Source organism: Echinops telfairi, unplaced genomic scaffold (assembly GCF_000313985.2).
Source record: "Echinops telfairi isolate 266 unplaced genomic scaffold, ASM31398v2 ScPeMD7_60;HRSCAF=208, whole genome shotgun sequence".
Taxonomy (NCBI): domain Eukaryota; kingdom Metazoa; phylum Chordata; class Mammalia; order Afrosoricida; family Tenrecidae; genus Echinops; species Echinops telfairi.
Window position 1 is genome coordinate 43,485,818 of NW_022103958.1, and position 10,295 is coordinate 43,496,112.

At 47.5% G+C, this 10,295-nt stretch overlaps 1 protein-coding gene and 2 non-coding genes across 3 annotated transcripts in view; all 3 read right to left on the bottom strand.

Annotated features, from left to right (window-relative positions):
- Window positions 1–1,832, bottom strand: part of RPL27A (ribosomal protein L27a) — a 2,687-nt gene extending 855 nt beyond the window's left edge. Inside the window, exons 1-4 of the mRNA XM_045290973.1 lie at window positions 1,770–1,832; window positions 1,408–1,471; window positions 731–806; window positions 3–176 (exon numbers count right to left, since the gene is read on the bottom strand). Of these exons, the coding sequence (XP_045146908.1) occupies window positions 3–176; window positions 731–806; window positions 1,408–1,471; window positions 1,770–1,772 (317 nt within the window). The 5' untranslated portion in view covers window positions 1,773–1,832. The remainder of the gene's footprint in view (window positions 1–2; window positions 177–730; window positions 807–1,407; window positions 1,472–1,769) is intronic.
- LOC115869885 lies at window positions 426–555 on the bottom strand. The gene has a single exon (XR_004046412.1). It is a non-coding gene; the product is annotated as a small nucleolar RNA SNORA3/SNORA45 family (small nucleolar RNA).
- LOC115869880 lies at window positions 1,009–1,141 on the bottom strand. Its single transcript, XR_004046408.1, has one exon. It is a non-coding gene; the product is annotated as a small nucleolar RNA SNORA63 (small nucleolar RNA).
- Window positions 1,833–10,295: the final 8,463 nt, after the last annotated feature.

The window sequence follows — 10,295 nt, forward strand, 5'->3', positions numbered from 1 at the left end:
CCGACCGAACCACATCAATGATGGGTGCAGCTCCAGTCTTATTTTTGGCAGCATTGACCCTGGTCTGCTCACTGACCAAGGTCCATAATTTATCAAGGTTCACAGTTGGGCAGAAGTTCTGGTTCCTCTTCAAGTGGTAATGTCGCATACCGACTTTTCCAAAGTAACCTGGATGGCTGGGGGGAAAAGGCCACCATTTGGTTCACCCATTCAAGAAGCTATGCTCATCACCTCTAAGTCAATGTGCCCCACAGTGGTTATATACTAGTGTAGCGTCGTGACCAGCCTTTTAACAAGCAGCTAATAAATATGTAGAGCCAAGGCCCCATCTCATTTCACATCCCCAAAATGGGAGCTCTAACTTAACCGTAGTCTATAGAAATTCCACACACTGTTAACAAAGCTTGCCTAGGTATCAACCTGAGGCATGTGGCTAACCTGGTGACTGACTGTGCCACGAGACGCACAGCCAGTGAATAAGGTCAGCGCTTACTCTTCGAGGACTCTAGCACACCAAGGCAATAACCAGTACCCAAGCGTGACTCTAGCCTCGACCACAAGTTCTCTTGGTTCACAAGTGTTTAAAACCAGCAGTTAAGGACAGCTTGTGTGTGCTGCCAGAGGCTTGCCCCTAACTGGGGAGGGGCTGAATGAATGAGGGCAGCCCACTCTGCCCTTTCCCCAGAGGAGCTGGACCAATTATCAATGAAACAGACCAAAGGCCACTCACTATTTGTCGAAGTTGATCCTGTGATGATGCAAGCCGCCAGCATTCCCCCGGCCCCCTGGGTGCTTCCGGTGCTTCCCTGACAGAACACAGAGCAACACGGTCCCTCATTATTTCCCACACTCCTGTGCAATCATCATGAGTCCTTTCCCCATAGCAATGCCTTCAAGACGCTGGATCAAACATGTCTGCAGTTGCCCACGGGAAAAAGACAAGGCTTTCTACTCCCGTAGTTACACTTGTCCACAACACGGGGCTCACAGTACTCCCCCGCCCCCAATATGTATGAGACCAAGCGTCCCTGGGCTGCTACAAGAAACTAGCAGACAGGGATAGTTAAGAAACAACTTTACTTTGAGCAGGGGGAACGACAAAATAGCACTTAACAGCTATATTGTAGTCTAAATCCTGCTGTCGCAGTACTCTTAAATCAACTCAACACTCCTAACTCGATTTGTATCTACCACTGATGGGGCAATCCTCTCTCAGTACTAACCAGACCCTCAAAGGGAATCAATAGCTGACGGCTCGATCCCATCTGAACCCCAGAATCTCTACTAAAGAGTTATGTCCCCCAAAGCTCTACTAAACCACTCCTAAACTACTTACCTACTTACTTCTAGGCTAGCTAGGGCGCCGGCACGAAGAGCCCAAGACCGCCCGGAGATGTCGGCACTTACCGATGCGGCCGTGGCCGTGGCTCACGTGGCCCCTAAGTTTCCGGGTCTTCCTCAGTCTGGAGGGCTGTGGGGAAACGGAAGCTTAGCAGTCTGTTAGGCTTCAGGGAGAAGGGGCGCAGCTTTCCAGGCTGCGAGGTTCGGCAAAACCATGGCCGTGGGTCTCCATCAGGGCTGCGCCCCGGCCCTCCTGCCCGCGTGCCCGCGATCCGCACCCCGGACTGAACACGCGGCCGCGGGCTAACCCCACCGCGCTCCCACGCCGGCCCCCACCTAGCACGGGCTGGAAGACCGAGCCAACGCGGGAATCGGAGGGTGGGGGCAGAGGTCTGCTACGGCGGCAGCGGGACGCAAGAACCACCTACCATGTCGGCGGCCGAGACGAAAGAGAACGGAGCTCGGCGAAATCTCGCGAGGACCCGATCACGGGGGCGGGCCAAAGGCCCACTTCCGGCCAGAGGCGGGGTCTCGGGCGCGCCCTCCTCCCAGCCGCGCGGCTGCGTCTGGCGGCTCCTCCTCTTCCTTGTCGCCGTCGACTTTATTACGCAATCCCATCAGCCCTTGCGGTCGAAGCGCTCCTCGGGCCGCTTGGAGCGCGGCCTCCCGGGAACTGAGCTCTCAAGGAATCGGGTTGGAGGCTCCGTGGTGCTTGTTGTCGCAGCCTAGGCGGCCCGGGAATCCCCTAGACCCACCCAGAAGGCTCTTTCCCAAGTGCCCAGGCCTTGGTCGCCCCGCGTGCCTCGCTCAGCTTCCGGGGCTCCCCACGGCCCGGCGGTAGCCCTTGCTTGTGTGCCCCTCGGCCGCGGCGAGGTGCCCGCCCCACGTTCGCCTGTGCCCTCCCAAACTGTCTCTCCCACCCTCTGCCCTGCCCGCCCGCCGCTCTCCTGAGAGCACGGCCGGGTTTCCTTGCTCCTTGCTCCGTCGTTCTAGGCGTCTCCATAGTTCGAACTACGACCTATGCTGCCGAAATTTAATGGAAAGGAAAACCCTTCCTCGTTGAACATCAGGGAAGGGACTCCCCATCTCTCCTGGTCGTTCAGAATTCAGATTCTTTCAGGTTTCAGCTTTGAAGTCTTCTCCCTGAGAAGTTTTCCACAGCCCTCCTCGCTGCCATGCTGAACGCATCGAATTGGAAGCCGTCTAGACCCCTTTTCACCTTGTAAATTATCTGTGGTCTCTGGAAAGTGTGTAGACCCAGGAAGACCCCTCGAGGATCTGGCAGCAGTCTCTGAACTGTAACTTAAGGTGACCAGTACAGGAAGGATGTGAGCATTGCCCCGGTGGCCCCTCCCAAATGACAAAGGCACCTCCTGACATAAACTTAAAAATAAAAACCCAGTGCAATCGATCAAATCGATAGCAAGATTCATAACAACCCGTTGGACAGGATAGAAATGCCCCTGACAGTTTCTGAGACTGTAATCCTTTACAGGAGTAGAAAGCCTTACCCTTCTGCAGGTGGCTGGTGGTTTTGAACTTCAGACCTCGAGTTAGCAGCCCAACTCATAACCACGACCCGCCAGGGCTTAGCTATATAATAATTAAGGTTCCTTTCTGTCTGAAAACTCTGTAGCCTGATTGCTTGTGATACATCACGTTCTTGTAAGGTTAGTCAGTAATAACATGTTTCTTCTGTTTTTCTGAGTTGGACCGGATTTTGTTCTTAACTTTATCTCAAGAGGTACCTGGTTGCTTTATGGTACTTTTGTTCATATCCTTTAAATAGTTTCTCTAGCCTTAATGTTTTAATTTTCACCTAAATTTTACTTGACACTTGGGATGCCTTCCTCTTCTGACTTAAAGGACCCATGCCCAACCTAGAAGGAGCCCTGGTGGTACAGTGTGTTAACCTGTTGGGCTGCTAACTGTAAGCAGTTTGAAACCACCAGCCGCTCTGCAGGAGAAGGACGAGGCTTTCTACTCCCGTAGAGTTACATACAGTCATGGAAACCCACAGGGGTAGTTCTCCCCCTGCCTTGCAGGGTCCCTGCGAGTCAGAATCAACTCAATGGCTGTGAGGTTAGTGTGTGTGAATCCAACCTGGGCCCAATGCGAGCATCTCCTTTTGTCAGATTTCCAATGCAGCCAGTCACAATGGCTCACTTCTCCCCTTGTGCCACCCACAATCTAACGGTGCATAATAATTCTTTCCTCCTAGAACCGATTCCTTAAGGACCCAAAACAATGTTTTTTATTCTTGTATTCTCAGTTCCAGGCATGCCATATATGTTCAACAGATGATTGCCGGATGAGTCATGAATGTACTCACCCTCACCGCCATGTAGTGATGGAATTAAAATAATTTGACAACTGGTTTGCTGCCCTAATGACCGTTTTAAATATTAAAAGTGATGAACAGAGAGATTTATTATTTCAACATATCAGAACACTGCTGTTGTGCAGATGAATGTTAAAAAAGAATAAGGAGTATAAATTTGTGATTTCCACAATGGGCAGCTGTCTAGCTGCCCATGTTAGAACTCTCATTACAAGTGCCGTTTTAACAACTGGTTCACCAAACTCAACCAAAAATTAGCTATCAATTCTGCTGAAGGAGTGCTAGCCAGCTGAATCCCACCACTACCTCCATGTCTTCATTAATATCCCCCAAATGAGCCAGTTGACTACCACTGAATCGATTCAGACTCATGGTTACACTATAAGGACAAGGTAGGACAGCTCCTGGGAGTCTCCAAGACTGTCACTCTATGGGAGTAGAAAGCCATATCTTTCTCTGGGGCTGGTGGTTTTGAACTGTTGACCTTGCAGTTAGCAGCCCAACTCGGAACCACTCCACCACCAGGGCTCTATCTTCATTAATCATGGTAGAGAGAGTCGTTCCTTCAATCGAATGTGCTCTTCTCATTTCTCATACCACTTGTGTGGTGTTTTATCACTTTTATTTCTTTTTCTAAAAGCGCTCTTGCCGTCTTCCTCCTCTCCTACTTTCTTTTCAGGTTCATCTGACTTTGCCCTCCAGTCAAATGTTGCTGTTCCCCAAGCCTCTATCTTTGCCCCTCTCATCTTTTCACAGTGCAGTCTTACTGGCCACGCTCATCTGGGGAGACTTTACATCTGTTTCTGAACTCTACATCCCTATGGTTTAATTACAGGTTCGTGTCCTTGGCCATGCTACAAATAAGTACCCGAAGAACTGATTCTTCCCTGCTCGATGGTGCCTTTCTGGTGTCCTCTATCTTGGGGGTAGAGCGCCACCATAGTCTACTGGCTAACAATGGCATGAGGCCTCAAAATTGTTCCAAGCTCTCTTCTAGTACACTGTCAGCATCCTCTTTCGTTTCTATAAAAGCACAAGGGCCACTGCCTTCCTTCAGGCCCTCATGTCTTACCTGGATATTGAGCACCTGCCTTTCAGTGGTCACTCTAGCCCTCTTCCCATCTTTCCCCGTTCACCCCTCTTCAAGGTTAATCTCACCTGAAGTCCAATGGCACTCTATTACCAACAGAACATGGCTCGTCTGTCTGTCCAATCTTACTTCAGCTTCTCCCCTATGGAAGCTCTTTACTGCAGTCCAACGGTACATCCTTATTGCATTTGCTCCTGTCGGTTCTCACGCCTCGAGTGTCCATCCCCTTCCTAACCACGTATCCCGAAGCGTCCTCTACTCTAGGCCCACCTCATAGTCACAGGCACCAGAGCACCTGGCAGTTTATAAAGTGTATCTCCCGGAGAGAGCAGCGCCACCAGCTCTATTTTATGAACAAAGACAAGCACAGAGAAGTTCAATGATTTGCCAAAGGCTACATGAGAAGAGGCGAAGGCTAGACTTAGCCTTTTCTCTCTCTAAGTCACCTGCTTTTACCTCAGTGACCACTCCCTCTCTGACCTCACAGCCTTATAGTTTCCATCACCCCTGAAATCCTTAGTCACATAGTGCCTGTGGCCAGCAGAAAGAGGGGCCTTGAAGTCGGGGCAAGGTCTAAGAAGAGATCCTCAGTCTGAAATCGGACTGGCTCATGAAGTCCACAAGTGATGAGTTGTGCTACCTGTAAACTACCCTTGGCGGATGGTCTGTGAATGGAGGTAAGTTGGGCAGAGCCTTGGGAATGGAAGGTAACCTCCCGGTGTCTTGTCATAAAGCGAGGACCAAGACAGGGCTGGAGATCCTGTTCTGAGTATGCTTCCGCATAATTTGTCAGGTTCCTCTGTTAAAGAGGAGTGACATTCAGTTTCTCAGACCACCTGACTGAGTGAGAGGCTTCTCTCAGTGCCTGGCGTTCCTCTCATTAATCATTTGATCTTTAGGGTGGAGTGAATGCCCTGAGCAGTTGTCTAACTTGGTTTTCTAACCCGCTCTCTCTCCATCACAAAGTCCTCATGTGGCTTAATATTCAGCACATGTGGGTTCATTCAGTGTGGGTCAGCTTCGAGAGCAGAGAAGGCCGAGGTTTAGTCTCACCAAAGTGGAGGTGCAAGCAGACATTACTCACAAGGTGACCTGACCCTCCCTGCTAGGCAGCCAGGGCATGACCCAGGAGAGACCTCCTCCTCTGTGACATCTCTCCTGAAGCAGAGCATGCCATGGTCTGTGACATCCCAAATCTCTGGCCTCTGTGTGTACCTCCTGCACAGAGACAAGGCCTCAGAAAAGATCCGTGAAAAGGGCCTAATGGAAATGGCGGCAGGCAGCAGTCTGGCCAGGCAGGTAATATTGGCGAAGCCCTTTCTGCTACTGCAGGTCTCTCTGCAGGTGCCTCTCTCTCCCTCTCACCTCTGGGCCCTGAGTCACCATTGGCAACAGCAGTGTGAATGGATCTAGGCTCGGCGTCCTGCTCTCCCCTTTTAGATTGATTGATTTTATGTGCGATAGGCAGAGCCAGGGACTTCTGTTCTCTTAAGTGAGAAGTGGAGAAAACTCAGAAATCCAACTCGATTTGGATTTGAGGGTAGCGGGAAGGCAGTAGAAAGGCTAGTACAACATTAAAGGAAAATTTGAATGAGCACGTAAGGAGTAAGATCTACAATACTGTCTTTTTTTTTTTTAATTTTTTTTTTTTGTCTTTGTTTTTTAATAGCACTTCGCAGCCCTGTCTACCTGGAGACATAACCGTTTGCAAAGCTAATGATCAAAGTACTCAAATCCCTTCCTATTTGGCTCTGCAGCTAGGGCTCTGACTGTTTTCTACATCATTACCCAGTCTTCATTATTACTATTTTTAATGGCTGAAGAGTTGTTTATCTTCAGGACGTGCTATAATTTATCACAACATTGGTTTTTCCTTCCGTGTGTCTCCATTTTTATTGTTCTGTGTTCTTTGTTACTGGAGACAATGATGCACTGAACATTTGTGTATAGATATATATTTTTTCCTTCTATTGAATAACTTGCCTAGGATAAATTCCCAGGGGTGAAATTACTGGAATATAGAGTAAAACTATTTATATGATTCATTTGATATTGATGTTTTTTCAGATAGATTGTACAAGTTTATACAGTTGTAGTATATATACTTTCCAATTTCATGCCAACTTTATCAGATTCAAGGGTGGTTGTTTTTTTTTATATACCTATATACTCAAATATAAATCAACCCGAATATCAGCCGAGGCACCTAATTTTACCACAAAAACGGCATTAAAAATGTGCTGAAACACTAGCCTGTGAGATCACAAGGTGTCGAAGGGATCAGGTATCAGGCATCAAAGACCAAAAACCAAAAACAAAAACATAGCATTGTGAATGAGGGGGCATGCAGAGTGGGGACCCAGGGCCCATCTGTGGGAAATTGGACAGCCCCTTGCAGAAGGGCTGCTGGGAGGAGATGAGCCAGTCAGGGTGCAGTGTAGCAATGATGAAACATACAACTTTCCTCTAGTTCTTGAGTGCTTCCTCCCCTCCACTATCATGATCCCAATTCTACCTTACAAATCCGGCTAGACCAGAGGATGTACACTGGCACAGATAGGAACTGGAAACACAAGGAATCCAGGACAGATGAACTCCTCGGGACCAGTGATGAGAGTGGCCATACCAGGAGGGTGGAGGGAAGGTGAGGGAGAAAGGGGGAACCGATTACAAGGATCTACATATAACCTCCTCCCTGGGAGATGGACAGCGGAGAAGTGGGTGAAGGGAGACGTCGGATGGTGTAAGATAGGACAAAATAATAATGGTTTGTAAATTATCAAGGGTTCATGGGGGAGGGGGAGCGGAGAGGGAGGGGGAAAAATGAGGAGCTAATACCAAGGTCTCAGGTGGAAAGCAGATGTTTTGAGAATGATTATGGCAACATGTGTACAAATGTGCTTGTACAATGAATGGATGTATGGATTGTGATAAGAGTTGTACAAGCCCCCAATAAAATGATTTGTAAAACATGTGCTGAAAAACATGGCTTCTACTCGATTATATACGGTAGGGGGCATTTAGGGGGAAATCCATAGGCTCATAAGTGGGGTTGTCTTCAGCACAAAACAAAAACAATTTAACTCAAAGGTAAGGGATTTCTAAGAGTCTCTCAGGTGTTCGATCTATGTATTTTTTAAAAACGATCTCATTGTAACACAAAGCAATTCTATTCCCAGAATTCTGCTGTTGTGCTCACTAAGATTGAAAGAGAGGAATTCTAGGGTCTTTGAGGACAGCCTACCTAAAAGCACACACACAAAAGGCACCTTAAATATTTGGATTTTAATTTAATTTAATTTAAAAATTTATTATTAATTGGGAGTTAGTACGTCTATCATACCATTACATGTTCAATCAAGTCCAGCAGAATTGTGCAATTGCTGCACAATCAGTCGACGCCTCACGATCACACGGGCGGGGTGCTTCTTCCGTACGGATTTTGTTGCTTGTCAGCTAGATGGCCGCTTGTTAAACCACACGCGTTTATGACCCCAGACACTATATTTTTTGATAGTCGGGCACCATCAGCTTTCTTCACCATTAATTTAATTTTAGAGGATAAAATAGTGGTTAATTTCCTAGAGGTTTTTTTTTCACTAGCAGCACAATATTTTCCTTGAATTCTAATTTTTCTGTACATGAAAACAACCAAAAATAAAATTCCTTCATTCATTTTACAAGTATTTATTGTGCATGAACTATATTCAGGCTCTGTGAAAGGTACAAGGCACTGAGGGCAAGGGAAATGATGGACAAGGAAGACAAAGCCTAGGACTGTGTCTAAGACAGACAGTAAACAAAGGAAGAATGAGTTCAACTCAGTCTAGCATAGATCGATGCTCTTCCATTACCTGGGGTTTCTCCTTCCTATTTACTCCCCCAAGAAGTACAGTGTTGCTGATAATTTGCTCTGTACTACCCACACCCACAGATATGCCTGAAAGACAGGCCTGGTCATTTGCTTCCACAACACCGCAGCTCAGCACACCCTGTGGGTGTCTTCTGACACACATGCGCCACCTGCATTGGAGTTGATGCATGGCCACGTGCAGCAACAATCCCCCAAGCACATCGTCTTGGCAGTGCCTCCTCCAGTTTGGAGGAGAAGGACCCGAGCTGTTATCTTTCAGCACGGTGAAAGAGATCCAGGCAGACCGTCCCCTTCTCGCAGAGGCAGGTGGGGGCTTTGTAAGCAGATGGCAAAGCAGAGTAGGTCAAGTTCCCTATCTTTCCACATTTCAATTGATGCTTCCTTGAGTCCAGGTTGCTTCATGACTGAAAGTAGAGATCACAAGCTAGGTGTCATTAGGGTGTACTTTTTTGACTCTTGGTATTTTGCTGTACTTAAACATTCAATTAGTTGTAAACATTTTTCAATTCAAATTAATGTTTGGATTTCGGGTGTCTTGAAACATTGTAAGATTTGACAACACTGGAACTCCCTTCCTACCCACCCCACCCTTTTTTAGGTGGTATTTGAATTTATAGGAGCCCTGTTGGGTTACTTGTTGGGCTGTGAACTGCAAGATCAGCAGTTCAAAAACACTAGCCACTCTGCTGGAGAGAGATGAGGCTTTCTACCCCAGTAAACAGTCACCACCCACAGGGGCAGTTCTACTGTGCCTTATAGGGTCGTTGTGAGTCAGAATTGACTCAGTGGCCGTGAGTTTGGTTCTGGTTTAAGTATGTGGAGCCTTGGGGGCCCTGGGGGGCAGGCATCGGGCTGCTAACAGCCTTCACGGACTTATTTCGGGTCTTCTTCTGAGACAGAAATACCTGTTTCTTTTGTGTGGGACCCACTGGTGGTGGGAAGCCTTCCCACCCGGCTGAATTTCTTGGATTGTTGTGTGCAAGCGCATGTACCCTTTCTCCAAGGGTGGTCGGTAGCTTACAGGGGTCCCTGAGGTCCTTTCAAGGGGTCCTCAAGGTCAAGATGATTTCATGATGATACTTTTCACTGGATTGGCATCTCAGCACTGGTGCCAAAGCAGTGCTGCGTAAGGAAACTGCTAGAGCTTTAGCCCCAAGCTCATTCTAGTCATTGCCTTCTTCATGGCCACTCACAATGAAAGGAAAGATTAAAGAAATTTAAACACGGAGCGCAAAGGTTTGGAGAATGAGGAGGGCAATGAATGCACAAATACGCTTTACACAATGGATGTATGTATGGAGTGTGATAAGAGTTGTATGAGGCCCTAATGAAATGATTAAAAAAAAATTTAAACAGTGAGTTTCTTCATGTAAAGAACATTGGTACCATGGCAGTAAATTATTTATTAAATCTTGATCCATGAACATCTCTCTTTTAATTATTCTGTGTGAAGGAAATGTGGCATCCTGATGGCACGGGGTTAAGTGCTCTGCTGCTAACCGTCTGCTAACGTAAAGGTTGGCAGTTCAAACCACCTGCTGCTCCATGGGTGAAAGACGTGGCCATCTGCTTCTGTAAAGGTTTTACAACCGAACAACATATCAACCTGTGTGATCACGGGGTGTCGAACGGATCACTGAAGACAAATG